This window comes from Salmo salar, chromosome 01, assembly GCF_965601325.2.
Source record: "Salmo salar chromosome 01, fSalSal1, whole genome shotgun sequence".
Classification (NCBI taxonomy): Eukaryota; Metazoa; Chordata; class Actinopteri; order Salmoniformes; family Salmonidae; genus Salmo; species Salmo salar.
The window spans coordinates 89,240,116-89,260,319 of NC_138291.1; the positions used below are offsets into that span (position 1 = coordinate 89,240,116).

General features: G+C 41.1%; 1 protein-coding gene across 4 annotated transcripts in view; it reads left to right on the top strand.

The window, feature by feature from the left end:
- LOC106608977 (myocardin-related transcription factor A) overlaps positions 1-20,204 on the top strand; it is a 70,321-nt gene that overhangs the window by 15,361 nt on the left and 34,756 nt on the right. Inside the window, exon 1 of one of the 4 annotated variants that reach the window (XM_014207300.3) lies at positions 5,157-5,482. The exons of the other annotated variants lie outside the window; for them this stretch is intronic. Within the exon in view, the coding sequence (XP_014062775.3) occupies positions 5,467-5,482 (16 nt within the window). The 5' untranslated portion in view covers positions 5,157-5,466. Of the gene's footprint in view, positions 1-5,156; positions 5,483-20,204 lie in introns of those variants that run through there. 4 annotated transcript variants of the gene reach the window in all.

Consider the following 20,204-nt stretch of genomic DNA (forward strand, 5'->3'; position numbering starts at 1 on the left):
TCACCGGAAGTTTGCGGTGGGTATGCTAGTTCTGAACATCACATGCTAATGTAAAAAGCTGGTTTTTGATATAAATATGAACTTGATTGAACAAAACATGCATGTATTGTATAACATAATGTCCTAGGAGTGTCATCTTATGAAGATCATCAAAGGTTAGTGCTGCATTTAGCTGTGGTTTTGTTTTTTGTGACATTATATGCTTGCTTTGAAAATGGCTGTGTGATTATTTTTGGCAGGGTACTCTCCTGACAATCTAATGTTTTGCTTTCGCTGTAAAGCCTTTTTGAAATCGGACAATGTGGTTAGATTAACGAGAGTCTTGTCTTTAAAATGGTGTAAAATAGTTATATGTTTGAGAAATTGAAGTTATAGCATTTTTTAGGTATTTGTATTTCGCGCCACGCGATTCCACTGGCTGTTGACTAGGTCCCACCTCGCCCAGACAGGTTAAGAACCAGATGGGAGTCTCAGTGAAGGCCAGGATGGATAGACCCTCCCTGCAAAGTGAATTACAATGCTAGAAGTTTGAGGTTTAGAGTTGACCCCCCCCAGCCCTAGGGCACCACTCCCCGTTTTAAGCAATCCCTACCTGGGCTAATAAATCTTCATACAGGGCATGCTGGCTGGCTGCTAGTTGCAGACATGTTGTAGCAGGACCTTCCAAGTCTCTTATTTGACAACATAGTGGAAGAGAGACGGAGGAATGTTAGCAAGGCTATCAGTCCATTACATCGATCTAGTATACCATCTTATTTCTCTCTGAACGGCAGCTTTGACCCACCACATCAATGAAACCCTATTTACTCTATGGGATGCACCCTCCTATCTAGTCTATGACAATCTTGATGCACTGTGCACGGCAGCTATGAGGTTGGTGCTCTCTCTCTTCCAAGTAGAGTTATGCAATCTCTCATTCCACGTGTAAAACCAAGCTCATGCTGTTCTCTAGCTCACGAAATGTTGACCCTGAGGACCTGCATATTTGCGCTATAAATTGAGCCCAAATTGAGCTTGTTTCTCAACATAAGTACCTTTGGTGTCTGGATTAAAAACAAGTTATCCTTCGTAATGCATATAGAAAATCTGACTAAGAAGCTAAGATCCAAGATAGTTTTTTTATATCGAAATAAATCATGCCTCAGTATTGAACATAGGTGAAAGATTGCTCAAACAACACTTCTCCCTGTATTGAATTTTGGTGATATTGTTTACATGCAACCTCTGTTTTGAAACCCTTGGACGCAGTCTACCATTCAGCAATACGTTTTATCACGGGACAATTTTAGGACTGATCATTGTAGTCTGTATAAAAATGTGGGATGTACCTCTGTCTTTAAGAAGAGAGCTGCTTTCTCTATGTATTTACAATCAATCTTACAGCCCCAGAACTTCATTAATGAACTTAAGAATCATAAGTTACCAAACCCGTTCTCATGAATGGATAACACTAGAGATCCCTCCAGTCTCCACAGATCTGGGAATATCTTCATTTAGTTTTTTTGCCCCTAATTTGTGGAACAGAGTTCACTGCAGTTACATGTGCTGGTGCCACTCAGGCAGTTTAAATGATTGATTGAGGACCTCTATGTAGTTGAATTTACATTTTTTTACATTTACATTTTAGTCATTTAGCAGACGCTCTTATCCAGAACGACTTACAGTAGTGAATGCATACATTTCATACATTTTTTTCCCGGTACTGGTCCCCCGTGGGAATCGAACCCACAACCCTGGCGTTGCAAACACCATGCTCTACCAACTGAGCCACACGGGACCAATTTAATTGCTAATGTTATTGTGTGCTGAATTACATTGTTCTATACACATATATAGTACCAGTCAAAAGTTTGGACATACCTACTCATTTAAGGGGTTTTCTTTATTTTATGATCTACGTTGTAGAATAATGGTGAAGACATCAACACAATGAAATAACAATATGGAATCATGTAGTAACCAAAAAAGTGTTAAACAAATCAAAATATATGAGAGATTCTTCAAAGTAGCCACCCTTTGCCTTGATGACAGCTTTGCACACTCTTTTGACTGGTACTGTATGTGTGTTTTATTATTCAGTTTTTATTGTAATGTATACAGGGCTCTCTTGTAAAATAGATTTTTAATCTCAGTGTGACTCCGTTTAAATAAAGTAGAAATAAAAAACGTAGTACCTTGCTTTATAGAGGAGAGGAGGGCTGAGGAAGGGTTTTGTGTGGGCTCAGCACTCGGCACACTGTGTGTGTGTGTGTGTGTGTGTGTGTGTGTGTGTGTGTGTGGGCCTAGACGTCAGAGAAACAAAGGAGGAAAGACTGAAAGAAAAGAGCAAATGTTGCTTTACTTCAGCACTTTCTGATAGTATGGCCCTGAAGGAGAAAGGTGATAGCAATGTTTTCTGCTCGTGTTAGGGGCTTTGTTTAGAACGGTGTTTTTCCATGAATTGCATTTTGGCACATTTGAAAAATACTTTTTTAACGGCTTTTACTGTTAGGAGAAAATGCAACCTTTTGTTGACTGGTTAAGGAGGGTCAGTTAGTTGGCAGCAAAATGGACCAAAATATGCATCACTATTTCTAATGTACTAGAACTTGGTGGAGAGCGTGGGAGAACCGGGTGTAATAACGGAGAGTAGGGGAGAACAGGGTGTAGTAACAGAGTGGGGGAGAACCGGGTGTAATAATGGAGAGTAGGGGAGAACAGGGTGTAGTAACAGAGTGGGGGAGAACCGGGTGTAATAACGGAGAACCGGGTGTAGTAACAGAGTGGGGGAGAACCGGGTGTAGTAACAGAGTGGGGCTGGTCCATTGTTTGATTGGTCTAAATGTCTAACCTTATTTTTCCAGATATAGACAGAATATATTTGAATAAAATCAACTACATATGCATTGAGCTTGTCTGATGCTTTAAGCACACCATTTGATGAAATAATTAAGACAAACAAAGGACGGAAAAGCCCGATGGTCACCCATGACAGCGAGTGCCTGTGAGACTGGCGAACGTTGTCTCGCTCTCCTCCCTACTGCAGCGAAAAGGCACCACAGCACAGCGAGTGTTTATTGCGCTGTCCGTGCTGAAGCAGCAACATTTAGTTTCTTACTTGTTTCTGACTGAAAAAATCTGTTCCCTCAACCCTTGCTCTCTTTATGTGAAACGTGTAAGCATCGCATACATGTGACAATAGGGCCTGACCTATAGCCCATCACAATCACATCGATAAATTGGTTATGTACAAACTCCGAACATAGTAACATGTGACAGCAAAACGGATGTGGAGGACGTGAAAAAGAAACTCGAAATGGGTGAATGTTTACTGGTTGCTCAGGAGGGAAAGGGTTGCGTGAGAAGGGTTGCGTGAGTGTGCCAAACAGTTGCTGTAGATTACAATATTATAATTTTTTCTGGCTATTTCGAACAGAGAAAAATGGCATAAAAATTGATTTTAAACAGCGGTTGACATGCTTCGAAGTACGGTAATGGAATATTTAGAATTTTTTTGTCACGAATTGCGCCATGCGCACGACCCTTATTTACCATTTCGGATAGTGTCTGGGACGCACGAACAAAACGCCGCTATTCGGATATAACGATGGATTATTTTGGACCAAACCAACATTTGTTATTGAAGTGGCAGTCCTGGGAGTGCATTCTGACGAAGACAACAAAAGGTAATCAAACTTTTATAATAGTAAATCTGATATTGGTGAGTGCTAAACTTGCCGGGTGTCTAAATAGCTAGCCCGTGATGGCTGGGCTATGTACTTAGAATATTGCAAAATGTGCTTTCACCAAAAAGCTATTTTAAAATCGGACATATCGAGTGCATAGAGGAGTTCTGTATCTATAATTCTTAAAATAATTGTTATGCTTTTTGTGAACGTTTATCGTGAGTAATTTAGTAAATTATTAGCAAATTCCTCCGGAAGTTTGCGGGGGGTATGCTAGTTCTGAACGTCACATGCTAATGTAAAAAGCTGTTTTTTGATATAAATATGAACTTGATTGAACAAAACATGCATGTATTGTATAACATAATGTCCTAGGTGTGTCATCTGATGAAGATCATCAAAGGTTAGTGCTGCATTTAGCTGTCTTCTGGGTTTTTGTGACATTATATGCTAGCTTGAAAAATGGGTGTCTGATTATTTCTGGCTTGGTACTCTGCTGACATAATCTAATGTTTTGCTTTCGCTGTAAAGCCTTTTTGAAATCGGACAGTGTGGTTAGATAAAGGAGAGTCTTGTCTTTAAAATGCTGTGAAATAGTCATATGTTTGAAAAATTGAAGTTTTTGTATTTTTGAGGAATTTGTAATTTGCGCCACGCCTATCATTGGATATTGGAGCAGGTGTTCCGCTAGCGGAACGTCTAGATGTAAGAGGTTAAACCCCCCCCCCCCCCCCCCCAAAAAAAAGATGTAGATGTACTATTGTAAAGTGGTTGTTCCACTGGATATCATAAGGTGAATGCACCAATTTGTAAGTCGCTCTGGATAAGAGCGTCTGCTAAATGACGTAAATGTAATGTAAAATGTAAATGAGAACTTTGTTCTCAACTGGCCTACCTGGTTAAATAAAGGTGGAAAAAATAAATAATAATTGTTCTCAATCCAAATATGGTGGTAAACTTTGCTAATAGGCGCGAATCAGACAGGTGTCTTGTGCAACGTAAAAATGTGACTGCTCGTCTAAAGAAATCTCGGTCGACCAATAGCCTGACTACCAGTCGACTAAATGGGGTCAGCCCTAATGGAGAGAGTGGGAGAATCAGGGTGTAATAATGCCTTTTGGTTACGTAGGTGGTTTGAAAGAGGGGGAGGCTAGGAGGAGGAGTGGGGAATGAAAAGGAGTCATCCAAAATATGCAGAATTGCATAACTCTGTAGAATAGAGGGAAGGAAAGAGAGGGAGAGAGGAAAACAGCTAGAGACTGGAGGGGAGAAGTGTTAATGCTTGAGAGGCCAAAAGGGGACCTGTGATGAAGATTAGATCAGCAAGCACCAGTGTTTTCCCTTGTTTTCTGCCTGAGCAACAACAGCATTGAGTCACGTTCTGCCTGCAGCCTGCCTTTTTAAAGAAAAAAAAGTAGGAGTCGCCCTAGAGAGGTGAAGAACTCAGGGCTGGACTTGGATTGAATCCAAGGAGCAATAAGAAAGAAAATCTTACTGCCTCACACACAGGCCTACACACACCCTTTCTGTCAGGGCGTCCACACACTCGCACACAGGCACAGCAGGCTAGGGTTGGGTGCAGCCAGTGTTTAGAAGACGTGGGGTGTACTCACACACACACAAACACTCTGTGTTTGTGGATCTTGTGGAGAAATCCTGCTACAGAGAAGGGCGGCATCAAACTTTCTTGTTCTTGGAAACGCGACTCTGCCGGCAGCCTCTCTTTTCTGATGTTCTCTTTGGAGTATGGATCGCTAAAATTTAGGGGAGGTTGTACTTAATCCTTCTAGTGAAGAGGGACATGGCTATACAGTCAGGTAAAGATCTCTCTCTTTGCTGAGTATTTGTTTATATCAGCGTTTTGTTGTGGGTGTTGTCAGTGTGTGTGTGTGTGTGTGTGTGTGTGTGTGTGTGCGTGTCATAGCGGCAGTTTTAACTTTAACCGAGTGTTATATGTTAATGGCCAGGCCCTCCATTGTGTATTTATTCCTCTGTCACAGCTTCCTGTTAAAGTTTCACAGCCACTCTGTAGGCCAATTGAACAGAGGAAAATAACTGTAATCATACTGAATCACTCTGCCGTAGCCAGACAGCATTATTTTGGTTTTACACTATCATTTGACTCGAATATAAAATGACAACATGTATTTCCATTTAGATTTCCATCACATGTATTTCTGCTTCTGTGGGAACGGTGACTAAATAAATAAATGAATGCAATTCTGGCATGTGTGCCTGTATGCTCTGGTGTTTTCTGTGGTAATGTAACCTGACAACTATCCTACCTGTTTGAAAGTAGAAAGATCACGCTGTAAAAGAAGCCCAGATGTGGCAGGGGAACCCGGAGCTGGGGTGCCCTGGTGGGGCTTCCCCGCTATGAGGGGGGGTGGGGTGAGCTGGGCTGGGATGGATGGACATATGGATGGAGGGTGGGTGGGCAAGTCAGTGGGGATGATGGATTTGACTGTTCTCTCTGAGACGACAGCACTTCATTGAAAGCAGCTGGCCTGGCTATGACTGTCCACTCCTGCAGGATAGATCTGGGACCCTGATCCATGTCCCAGCTTTTCTGACTGTTGTGAAATTTGGGTTGGGACTGCAGAGCACAAATGAGCTAGACCTGCAACCCCCAGAGAGGTTGTCTGACTGGCTGGCTCCTGGGTATTGTGGAGCCCAGCCCAGCCCAGCTCAGGGTTTGTCATGTTAAGTATGCTAGCTCCAGGGTTGTTTAGGGTGTGATTGACTGGGACTGTCTGGCCAGTCTGGCAGGTCATCAGTCTTGTCCTGTCTGTCTGTCTCACACCTGGCAACAGAGCAAGGTGGGGTATGTTAACGCATGACTAAAGGTGTGGCTCAGGGGTCTAAACTACTAGAGCCTGGAGAGAATGGGGGGAATAGTCAACGGGTTCTTTCAGAAAATATTCTGTCCATTTAACATGTCTTGTCCCCGTGCAGTGCAAGCCTAGGGATTTTTCATGGTTAGAGGAACAACATTTATTTGGGGATATCAATTCTTATAGCCCGCCTGCGGTTAGAACATTCCATTAATGTCATCCATGTGAAAAGGGACGTTATCATTTGTAGGCTTCAGGCTACATAATTACATAAATGTACACAAAAACACACGTTGTATGGAAACTTGGAAAGTACCCTAGAGATGTCCCTCTCCCACATTCTGTCCCCCTTTCTCGTTGCTCTCCGTGTGGGTACGGTGTGATGGGAGGCAGCCTGGAGGCTGTGAAGATTTCTAGCAGCAGTGGTAGGCTGTGGAGGAGCTGTGTGGTTGAGTTTATGTAATGGGGAGGGAAGAGTGCCAGCACCCTGGCAGGGATAGGAGGAGGAGAGGAGAGAAGAGGGGATGAAACAAAGAGAGGAGAGGGTTGAGGAAGAGGTCCTAGAGGGGTCTCGGCTTAGCTAATGCAGGTGAAACACACCGCTGTCTCTGTCATCCATAGATTTTCCGCAGATTTAAGTCAAAACTGTAACTAGGCCACTCGGGAACATGCAATGTCTTCTTAGTAAACAATTCCAGTGTAGATTTTGTCTTTTGTTTTAGGTTGTTGTCCTGCTGAAAGGTGAATCTGTCTCCCAGTGTCTGTCGGAAAGCAGACTGAACCAGGTTTTCCTTTAGGATTTTGCCTGTACTTAGCGCTATTCCGTTTATTTGTATCCTAAAAAACTCCCTAGTCCTTGCCAATGACAAGCATACCCATAACATGATGCAGCCACCACCATGCTTGAAAAAATATAAAGAGTGGTACTCCGTGTTGTGTTGGATTTGCCCCAAACATAATGCTTTTTATTCAGGACATAAAGTTAATTTCTTTGGGGGGGTACAACGCTACAATCTTGGCACACGGATATACGTCATCAGATATGTCATCAGTGTGCAACAGAACATTGTACTGTCTACACTCTGTTTGTTGTTTATATTAAAACATTTTAATTAAATCGATTTTAATCAGAACTAAAGTTTTGTTGCTAAGGATCCCACGATGCGGTTAACCTTTACGGCTGGGACTGCAAGCTTGTGTTCCATTTATTTTTTTTGCGTGGATTCCGCGAGTGCAAGCTGGCAGGTGATTTACTTACCGTTGAAGTAGAGGCTAGTGCTCTGGCTGGAATCCATGCAACACTGGAAAAATTGTGTGAGGAGGTAGCAGGGCTGAGGGGGAGTTTGGAGTTTAGCCAGAGTGAAATTCTCACGCTCCAAGGAGAAAACAAGGCACTCACAGCCAAGGTAAAAATCCACGATTCCAACATGGATTGTCTACTCAGGGAAAACAGGGTGATGAAGGAGTCGCTACTAGACATACAAAGGCGTAGCATGCGTGAAAATCTTTTTTTTCTTCTGAAATTCCTAAGGACGCATCCAATAATCCAGAGGGCGCGATCAGAGAATTCATGCAATCCGCCTTGAAACTTCCTATAGAGACTAAACAAGGTGGCTTTCCACCGAGTACACAGACTTGGAGGGACAAGAGCAAGGGTCCCTGACCGATCATCGCAAAATTTGAACACTACCAACAAAAGGAGCTGATCAAAGCAGGGGAAGGGAGCTAAAAGGGACCAAATTCGGTCTCAATTACCAATTTCCAAGGGAGAGAAACGAACGTCGTAAGAGACTGTATCCGGTACAAAGGCAAGAAAGGGAGAAGGGTAAGCGTGCCTTTCTCATTGTAGACAAGCTCTTTATAGATGGACATCTATTCTGAGACAGCTCCATAACACTATGACTGTACTATATTCTACAGGGACTTCAGGTTACGAAAAAAAGAAAGTATGGGAACTGTAAAAATATCCGAACACTATGAAGTGGATATGAACACGCACGTACTCAATTACATGCTCGCTTACACATACGGACTTACACACACACACACACCTGATCTCGCTCTCTTCTCTCACTCTTTCTCTTTTCTCTTCTCTCCCTGTCTCTGTTGTCGAACTGTTTTATAATTTAATGTGTTTATTCTTTATATTTTTTATGTATTTGTCAACAACCTTATATATGTTTACAACAAGCAAGGGGAAGATATCAGAATATAGGCATTGGGGAATAATAACATATTGTACGGAATACATTTGTACTGTAGTGAAGCAGTCTCTAGAGTAATGCAATGTAATTCTTGATCATGTGAAACATCAATTGCTATTGAAATGCTGGGATGTGTTTTTCAATGATGTTAAAGGTAATTATGATGCAACTATGACGGTGATACGATATGGATTACAGTTATCATCATGAATATTAAGGCTATACACACTACATGTTACACACAGACACTCAACCATGCAAATTGGCGGAGTTGTTATTTATTTGGACATCACACGTTATAGACTTACTCTAAAACAGACATCGTACACACTCTCACTAAATCACAGCCAAAGTCAAACATATCAACCTAATCAGATTTACTACACACATATCTTGTCTCAATTTTCTAACATCTGTGGCATTGGCTCACAGGCAAACAGGCAAGGGAATAAAGCAAATACTGCTAGAACCTATTTCTTGAATTCTAAATATCAGACATTTGAAAGCTCATATTTTGACTGTCATAATACCTCTGATGGCAGTAACTTTACAAGCACTAATTATGGTCAATTTATACTGAATAGTATCTAGTTATTGGAATTGGTGAAATAAGTATAGCCAGTTATAATTGTAACGGTTTAGTAGATTATAAAAAAATATCAGTCTTTACATGGCTGAAAGAAAAGGAATATAACATATACTCTTTACAGGAAACTCACTCTACATCCTTAGATGAAGTTGCATGGAAAAAGGAATGGGGTGGTGACATTTTCTCTCATGGACAAATGATCTCAAAAGGTGTGATATTAATTAACAAAAATGTTGATTTGAATGTGCATATAGTCAGGAATGATTCGCAAGGAAGGTGGATCTTTTTGAAAATGAAAGTGGACAAAAAAGAGATTTGGCTCATTAATCTATATGGTCCAAATCAGGATGATCCATACTTCTTCAAAAACATTTATACCAATTTATTGAACTTACAGGCAACAAAAATCGAATCATTATGGTAGGAGACTATAATACAGTGTTACGTACCTCAATGGACCGTAAAGGTAATCACTCGACAAACTATCATCACCGCGCCTTAGGGAAATCACAAATATTATGGACACATTAGAAATAGTGGATATTTGGAGGCTAAAAAAACCCTGACCTTGTGAGATATACACGGAGGAGACTTAATCAAGCTAGTCGTCTTGACTACTTTCTTGTCTCTTTCTCGCTTGCATCAAAGGTTCAAAAAGTTTTAATAGGAGACAGAATGTGATCGGATCATCATCCAATTGGCATTCACATAACTCTTATAGATTTTCCATGTGGATGGAGATATTGGAAATGTAATCAAAGTTTACTGGAGGACAACTTATTTTTAAATAAGACAAAATCATTAAAAAAGAAAATCCAGTATAATATAGGTTCAGCAAATCCCCTTATGGTTTCGGATACCTTTTAAATGTACTTTCAGAGGTCATTCAATTCAATATTCATCAATAAAAATAAAAATCTGGCTAAAGAGACAAGACTAAGAAGGGAAATCCATGAGCTAATAGTACAGGTAGATGGCAATAAAAATGATACTACAGAGATACAAAACAAGTTAGAGGAAAAACAAAAAGAACTTGAGGAACTTATTCAAGAACGATCTAATATAATCAATTACAAAAATAAAGCAAACTGGATGGAATATGTAGAAAAATGCACAAAATTCTTCCTGAATCTCCAATACAGGAATGCTAACAAAAATTATTTGCAGAAACTCGTTACTGAAGACAGAGTCCTCTATGATTCTCCAAATGATATTTTTTAAAAGGAGGCTAATTATTTTAGGCAGATGTTCTCTTTTCCATCTCATCCTCTCCCACTGAATGAAGATTACGGTAAGGAATTATTTCCAAATAATATAAAAAAAATGGAAAATTAACAAATGTACAGAAAGATAAGTGCGATGGCCAAATTATAGAGAAATACCTTTTTGAGGCTATTAATTCCTTTTAATTCTGGAAAAACCCCAGGGCTTGATAGCATACCGGTAGCGGTATATCAAGTCTTTTTTGATATACTAAAAGCTCCATTGTTAGATTTGTTTTAACTACTCCTATTAAAAATGGTAGTCTGTCAGGTTCTCAGCAGGAAGGTCTGTTTTCTCTATTATTATAACAAGACCCAGATGGCAAATATAAAGACACAGTCTGTATAAAAAACTGAAGGCCCCTTACTGGAGGCCCCCAATGTTGTGATGCGAAATGCATAGCACTCAGAATTAAAGGGGTTTTACCAGGTATTGTTCATCCTGATCAGCCTGGATTTTTTTCAATTTTGGTAATTATCTTATAAAATGTGTTTAAAATAATGTATAGCAACCCCAGGTGTAAAATAGTAAATAACGGCTACTTCTCAGAGTTTTGAATTGTCAAGAGTTAAACAAGGGTGTCCGCTGTCACCATATCTATTCGTTATGGCCATTGAAATGCTAGCTATTAAAATCTGATCCAATAACAACATTAGAGGATTAGAAATACAAGGCTTAAAAACAAAGCTGTCCATGTATGCCGATGACTCTGGTTTTATATTAAGTCCGCAAGCTAGATCCCTGTAATGTCTCATGGAAGATCTAGATCATTTTTCTGGACTAAAACCTGTGTACAATATTACATATTGGATTTAAAAAAAATACAACTTTTACGTTACCCTGCAGTTAACCTATGAAATGGGCTGATGGTGAAGTAGACATACTTGGTATTCATATCACAGAAGATATAAATAAGCTCTCCACAATTAATTTCAATAGATTTGTAACAATAGACAAGATCCTGCAACCATGGAGAGGTAAATACGTGTCTATTTATGGACAAATTGCCCTGATTAACTCCTTAGTCATATTTCAGTTTACTCACTTACTTATGGTGCTGCCTACTCCTGATGATTCGTTTTTCAAATCATATGAGCAAAAAATATTTCGCTTTATCTGGGATGCTAAATCAGACAAAATAAAGCGTGCCTTTCTATATAATGAATATGAATTGGGTGGGTTGAGATTATTAAATATAAAAGCACTAAACCTCTCTCTAAAAGCTTCACTTGTTCAAAAGTTTTACTTGAACCCTAAATGGTTCTCACGTAGATTACTAAGAATAGCTCATTCATTGTTTAAAAATGACCTTTTTGCCTTTGTGCAGATTTCCATGTTTAATTTTCGATTAATTGAAAATGATACCTTTGAAAAAGGTATCTCTCTTTTTCAAACAAGCATTGCAGAGCTGGCTACAATTTCAATTTCATCCCCCTGAAAAGATAACAAATATTATGGTTGAACTCAAATGTGCTGGTTGATAAAATACCTGGATTTATGGGAAAGATGTTTGAAAAGAGTATTTTGTTCTTAAATGATATTGTAAATTGGAATGGTAGAGTAATGTCCTTCATGGAGTTATCCAATTGTATGGGAAGGTCTGCTCAATCCAAAAGTATAACCAATTGATTAAAGCATTACCCCAAAATGGAGGAGGCAGGTGGCAGCAGGAGGAGGTAGGGAACTGGTCTGTCTGCCCAATATAACGGATCAAAACTGGCGAAGGAATAAAAATAGCATAAATAGGAAAGTATTCCAGTTTCATTTGAGGACCAGGATGTTGACAACTGTGCCATTCAGATTGCAAAATAGTTGGGAAGAGATTTTTGATTCCATGGTACAAGGTGTACGAGTTGAACACTTAAACAACACAATGTAACTCCAAGTCAATTTCACTTCTGTGAAATCAAACTGTCCACTTAGGAAGCAACACTGATTGACAAATTTCACATGCTGTTGTGCAAATAGAATAGACAACAGGTGGAAATTATAGGCAATTAGCAAGACACCCCCAATAAAGGAGTGGTTCTGCAGGTGGTGACCACAGAGCACTTCTCAGTTCCTATGCTTCCTGGCTGATGTTTTGGTCACTTTTGAATGCTGGCGGTGCTTTCACTCTAGTGGTAGCATGAGACGGAGTCTACAACCCACACAAGTGGCTCAGGTAGTGCAGCTCATCCAGGATGGCACATCAATGCGAGCTGTGGCAAGAAGGTTTGCTGTGTCTGTCAGCGTAGTGTCCAGAGCATGGAGGCGCTACCAGGAGATGTGGAGGAGGCCGTAGGAGGGCAACAACCCAGCAGCAGGACCGCTACCTCCGCCTTTGTGCAAGGAGGAGCAGGAGGAGCACTGCCAGAGCCCTGCAAAATGACCTCCAGCAGGCCACAAATGTGCATGTGTCTGCTCAAACGGTCAGAAACAGACTCCATGAGGGTGGTATGAGGGCCCGACGTCCACAGGTGGGGGTTGTGCTTACAGCCCAACACCGTGCAGGACGTTTGGCATTTGCCAGAGAACACCAAGATTGGCAAATTCGCCACTGGCGCCCTGTGCTCTTCACAGATGAAAGCAGGTTCACACTGAGCACATGTGACAGACGTGACAGAGTCTGGAGACGCCGTGGAGAACGTTCTGCTGCCTGCAACATCCTCCAGCATGACCGGTTTGGCGGTGGGGTCAGTCATGGTGTGGGGTGGCATTTCTTTGGGGGGCCGCACAGCCCTCCATGTGCTCGCCAGAGGTAGCCTGACTGCCATTAGGTACCGAGATGAGATCCTCAGACCCCTTGTGAGACCATATGCTGGTGCGGTTGGCCCTGGGTTCCTCCTAATGCAAGACAATGCTAGACCTCATGTGGCTGGAGTGTGTCAGCAGTTCCTGCAAGAGGAAGGCATTGATGCTATGGACTGGCCCGCCCGTTCCCCAGACCTGAATCCAATTGAGCACATCTGGGACATCATGTCTCGCTCCATCCACCAACGCCACGTTGCACCACAGACTGTCCAGGAGTTGGCGGATGCTTTAGTCCAGGTCTGGGAGGAGATCCCTCAGGAGACCATCCGCCACCTCATCAGGAGTATGCCCAGGCGTTGTAGGGAGGTCATACAGCCACGTGGAGGCCACACACACTACTGAGCCTCATTTTGACTTGTTTTAAGGACATTACATCAAAGTTGGATCAGCCTGTAGTGTGGTTTCCACTTTAAATTTGAGTGTGACTCCAAATCCAGACCTCCATGGGTTGATAAATTGGATTTCCATTGATTATTTTTGTGTGATTGTGTTGTCAGCACATTCAACTATGTAAAGAAAAAAGTTTTTAATAAGATTATTTCATCCATTCAGATCTAGGATGTGTTATTTTAGTGTTCCCTTTATTTTTTTGAGCAGTGTATAAAACAACGCAAGATTCAAGACTTCGTGCTTTTCAGCTAAAATTATTACATAGAATTCTTGCCACCAGCAAAATGTTAAATATTTGGGGCATAAAATCATCGACGCTCTGCAGTTTTTGTTGTGAGGATACAGAATCAATAGACCATTTATTTTGGTATTGCCCTCAGGTAGCCTGTCTCAGGTTCAGGAATGTCTGAAAATGCATAGCATTGATCTAAAATTGACCCTAGACATAGTACTGTTAGGTGATCTGGAGAGACCAGGTCAGTCAATTACTGATATACTAATACTCTTAGTAAAAGTATTTATCTTTAACTTCAATCTGTGGATTCTATTCGATTAGAAATATTTAAATTGTATGTTAAACATCACAGCATAGTTGAAAGATAGGTGTTGCATAGAAACTCGAAGAGGGTGGCCAGCAGAGAGTGATTGGACAGGCTGAGAGAAGCTGAGGGTTGGGATGTGGAATTGGAGACAAGTGGGAGTGGAGTTGCTGTGCGGTAGATAGAATGATGGTCAAAGATAAAAGTACAAAACATTTCAAAATAAAAAGTACGTTTGAATGACACTCGGGGGCAGTGTGTTTACAACTTATGCTGGTTGGCCTGAGGCTGATACCGTGCAGGAGTTTGTACACATGCATAGACACACACTCTCATTCAAATAAACAAGAACACACACATACATGTAATAGTGCCAGACATGCACACAAACATATTCAGTTGGCATTGCTGTTATGATTTTAGTTGTCTTTGATGTCCTTTGTTTTGTGTTTTTTTAATTTTGCATTGTTTGCTGTTTTTTTTCTGTCTTTTTTCTCTTTAGTTCATTCTCTTGGGTGTTGGTGTATTGGGGGGTTCTTGTGGGTGGGGAATGAAATTAATTGTGTTTTTATTTTTGGGGGGGACTGTGGGAGGGGTCTCAGATGGTTGAGGGGCAGCTATTGGGGAACTGTGGGGGGATCTTGGAGGGTTCAGGTTCACGTTTTTTGGCCTAGTGGCAGATCTATCAACGTGACCTTGAGCAGGGCATTGACCCTGGATGCTTCTGTGTGTCTCTCTGAATGGGAGTCTGTTGGATGACTGGTATGATGTAGTTGTTGACCGGCTTCACTGCAAGTATATTGTATGTTTCTGATATTCAATAATTTAAAAAACAAGTTCATTTCTTTGGCATATTTTTTGCAGTTTTACTTTATGCCTTGTTGCGAACAGGATGCATGTTTTGGAATATATTTATACTGTACAGGCTTCCTTCTTTTCACTCTGTCATTTAGGTTATGTGACTTGTTAAGCACATTTGTACTCCTGAACTTATTTATGCGTCCCATAATGAAGGGTTGAATACTTCTTGACTCAAGACATTTCAGCTTTACATTTTTAATTAATTTGTAGACATTTAAGAAAACATTCCACTTTGACATTGTTGTATTGTGTATAAGCCAGTGGCACAATCTCAATTAAAAACTATTTTAAATCCAGGCCGAAACGCAACACAATGTGGAAAAAGTCAAAGGGTGTGAATACTTTCTGAAGGCACTGTATATGTACATGGGGTTAACCCTTACTTTAACCCTTAATCCTAAACCTAACCCTAATTATGACCTTAATTGTAACCCTAAACCTATCCCCTAAGCCTAAAATAGCCTTTGTCATCGTGGGGATTTCTGGTACCCACGACGATTCTCTCACACTCACACTCATACACACAAAAAGGCTTTTTACTGTTGCATATCACCGTGCTTCATTAGATACAGCTTTGATTTGTTATCCAATAAAGTCCTGGAGTAATACAAATTCTGAGCACAACTAAGCAGTCTCCTGGGATAGGTTGTCCCCTTAAGCTATAGTAGCTGCTATATCAGCCAACCACAGCCTGTTGCTCTTGGCAACCGCTGCTACAGTTGAAGTCGGAAGTTTACATACACCTTAGCCAAAGACATTTATACTCAGTTTTTCACAATTCCTGACATTTAATCCTAGTAAAAATGCCCTGTCTTAGGTCAGTTAGGATCACCACTTTATTTTGAGAATGTGAAATGTCAGAATAATAGTAGAGAATGATTTATTTCAGCTTTTATTTCTTTCATCACATTCCCAGTGGGTCAGAAGTTTACATCACTCAATTAGTATTTGGTAGCATTGCCTTTAAATTGTTTAACTTGGGTCAAACGTTTCGGGTAGCCTTCCACAAGCTTCCCACAAAAAGTTGGGTGAATTTTGGCCCATTCCTCCTGACAGAGCTGGTGTAACTGAGTCAGGTTTGTAGGCCTCCTTGCTCGCACACACTTTTTCAGTTCTGGCCACAAATTTTCTATAGGATTGAAGTCAGGGCTTTGTGATGGCCACTCCAATACCTTGAGTTTGTTGTCCTTAAGCTATTTTGCCACAACTTTGGAAGTATGCTTGGGGTCATTGTCCATTTGGAAGACCCATTTGCGACCAAGCTTTAACTTCCTGACTGATGTCTTGAGATGTTGCTTCAATATATCCACATAATTTTCCCTTCCTCATGATGCCATCAATTTTGTGAAGTGCACCAGTCCCTCCTGCAGCAAAGCACCCCCACAACATGATGCTGCCACCCCTGTACTTCACGGATGAACCAGACTTGTGGAGGTCTACAATTTATTTTCTGAGTTTTTAGCTGATTTCTTTTCATTTTCCCATGCCGTCAAGCAAAGAGGTACTGAGTTTGAAGGTAGGCCTAGAAATACTTACAGTTATACCTTCAATTGACTCAAATAATGTAAATTAGCCTATCAGAAGCTTCTAAAGCCATGACATCATTTTCTGGAATTTTCCAAGCTGTTTAAAGGCACAGTCAACTTAGTGTATGTAAACTTCTGACCCACTAGAATTGTGATACAGTGAATTATAAGTGAAATAATCTGTCTGTAAATAATTGTTGGAAAAATTACTTGTGTCATGCACAAAGTAGATGTCCTAACCGACTTGCCAAAACTATAGTTTGTTGGCAAGAAATTTGTGGAGTGGTTGAAAAACAAGTTTTAATGACTCCAACATAAGTGTATGTAAACTTCCGACTTCAATTGTATCTATACAGCGGACAGATGTACAGTACCAGTCAAACGTTTGGACACACCTTCTCATTCCAGGGTTTTTCGTTATTTTTACTATTTTTTACATTGTAGAATAATAGTGAAGACATCAAAACTATGAAATAACACATGGAATCATGTAGTAACCAAAAAAGTGTTAAACAAATCAAAATATATTTAATGTTTGAGATTGTGAAAAGTAGCACCCTTTGCCTTGATGACAGCTTTGCACACTTGGCATTCTCTCAACCAGCTTCACGAGGCAGTCACCTAGAATGCATATCAATTAACAGGTGTGCCTTGTTAATTTGTGGAATTTCTTCCCTTCTTAATGCATTTGAGCCAATCAGTTGTGTTGTGACAAGGTAGGGGTGGTATACAGAAGATAGCCCTATTTGGTTAAAGACCAAGTCCATATTATAGCAAGAACAGTCCATTACTTTATGACATCAAGGTCAGTCAATCCGAGAGAAAAAAATCTAACATTTTGAAAGTTTCTTCAAGGGCAGTAGCAAAAACCATCAAGCGCTATGATGAAACTGGCTCTCATGAGGACCACCACAGGAAAGGAAGACCCAGAGTTACCTCTGCTGCAGAGGATATGTTCATTAGAGTTAACTGCACCTCAGATTGCAGCACAAATAAATGCTTTACTGAGTTCAAATAACACACATTTCAACATCAACTGTTCAGAGGAGACTGCGTGAATCAGGCCTTCATGGTCGAATTGCTGCAATGAAACCACTTCTAAGGACACCAATAAGAAGAAGAGACTTGCTTTGGTCAAGAAACACGAGCAATGGACATTAGACCGGTGGAAATCTGTCCTTTGGTCTGATGAGTCCAAATGTGAGATTTTTGGTTACAACTGCTGTGTCTTTGTGGGACACACAGTAGGTGAACAAATCTCTGCATGTGTAGTTCCCACCGTGAAGCATGGAGGAGGTGTGGGGGTGCTTTGCTGGTGACAATGTCAGGGATTTATTTAGATTTCAAGGCACACTTAACCAGCATGTCTATCACAGCATTCTGCAGCGATACACCATCCCATATGGTTTACACTTAGTCCCAACTCTCATTTGTTTTTCAGCAGGGCAATGACCGAACACACTTCCAGGCGGTGTAAGGGCTATTTGACCAAGAATGAGAGTGATGGAGTGCTGCATCAGATGACCTGGCCTCCACAATCACCCGACCTCAACCCAATTGAGATGGTTTGGGATGAGTTGGACCGCAGAGTGAAAGAAATTGCAGCCAACAAGTGCTCAGCATATGTGGGAACTCCTTCAAGACAGTTGGAAAAGCTTTCCAGGTGAAGCTGGTTGAGAGAATGCCAAGAGTGTGCGAAGCTGTGAAGGCAAAGGGTGACTATTTGAAAGTATTTAGATTTTTTTTAACACTTTTTTGGTTACTACATGATTCCATGTGTTATTTCATAGTTTTGATGTCTTCACTATTATTCTATGTTGTAGAAAATTGTAAAAAATCTATTAACCCTTGAATGAGAAGGTGTGTTCAATCTTTTGACTGGTACTGTACATCCACATTCACACAAACACGCTCACATGCGCAATATAAACTCGCAGAGGTAGACATTCATAAATATTCACACACATATGTTGGTATATCAAACATACAGTGCAGGATCTATTTTCACTGGGAAAATGTTCTCCCGCTTCTATTGTCCATCCACACACCGTGTCTGTCTCTATACAATAGACTTTACCTAGTGAATTATAGTAAACACTCTCCTGAACATTATAGTTGATTCATCTGACTGAGAGGTCGTTGTGGACTTGTCTTTGTTATTATGCGTCATCCAGAAGGAGATGAATTGTGTTGATAACAGAGGGGTGTAAACCGTGCAAGGTTTGGGCCTCTCCTCCTCACTTTACTTAAAAGTCATTGTATCTTATCAGTTAGTCTATCAATGCCTACACATGATGATCAAATCAAAGTTTATTTGTCACGTGTGCCGAATACAACAGGTGTAGACCTTACAGTGAAATGCTTATTTACAGGCTCTAACCAATAGTGCAAAAAAGGTGTTAGGTGAACAATAGGTAGGTAAAGAAATAAAACAACAGTAAAAAGACAGGCTATATACAGTAGCGAGGCTATAAAAGTAGCGAGGCTACATACAGACACCGGTTAGTCAGAATGATTGAGGTAGTATGTACATGTAGATATGGTTAAAGTGACTATGCATATATGATGAACAGAGTGTAGCAGTAGCGTAAAAGAGGGTGTGGTGGGTGGCGGGACACAATGCAGATAGCCCGGTTAGCCAATGTGCGGGAGCACTGGTTGGTCGGCCCAATTGAGGTAGTATGTACATGAATGTATAGTTAAAGTGACTATGCATATATGATAAACAGAGAGTAGCAGCTACATAAAAAGAGGGGTTGGGAGGGACACACAATGCAAATAGTCTGGGTAGCCATTTGATTACCTGTTCAGGAGTCTTATGGCTTGGGGGTAAAAACTGTTGAGAAGCCTTTTTGTCCTAGACTTGGCACTCCGGTACCGCTTGCCATGCGGTAGTAGAGAGAACAGTCTATGACTGGGGTGGCTGGGGTCTTTGACAATTTTTAGGGCCTTCATCTGACGCCGCCTGGTGTAGAGCACCTCGATGGCAGGCAGCTTAACACCAGTGATGTACTGGGCCGTACGCATTACCCTCTGTAGTGCCTTGCGGTCAGAGGCCGAGCAATTGCCGTACCAGGTAGTGATGCAACCAGTTAGGATGCTCTCGATGTTGTAGTTGTAGAAGCTTTTGAGGATCTCAGGACCCATGCCAAATCTTTTTAGTTTCCTGAGTGGGAATAGGCTTTGTCGTGCCTTCTTCACGACTGTCTTGGTGTGTTTGGACCATTCTAGTTTGTTGTTGATGTGGATACCAAGGAACTTGAAGCTCTCAACCTGCTCCACTACAGCCCGTCGATGAGAATGGGGGCGTGCTCGGTCCTCCTTTTCCTGTAGTCCACAATCATCTCCTTAGTCTTGGTTACGTTGAGGGATAGGTTGTTATTCTGGCACCACCTGGCCAGGTCCCTGACCTCCTCCCTATAGGCTGTCTCGTCGTTGTCGGTGATCAGGCCTACCACTGTTGTGGTGTTTGCAAACTTAATGATGGTGTTGGAGTCGTGCCTGGCCATGCAGTTGTGGGTGAATAGGGAGTACAGGAGG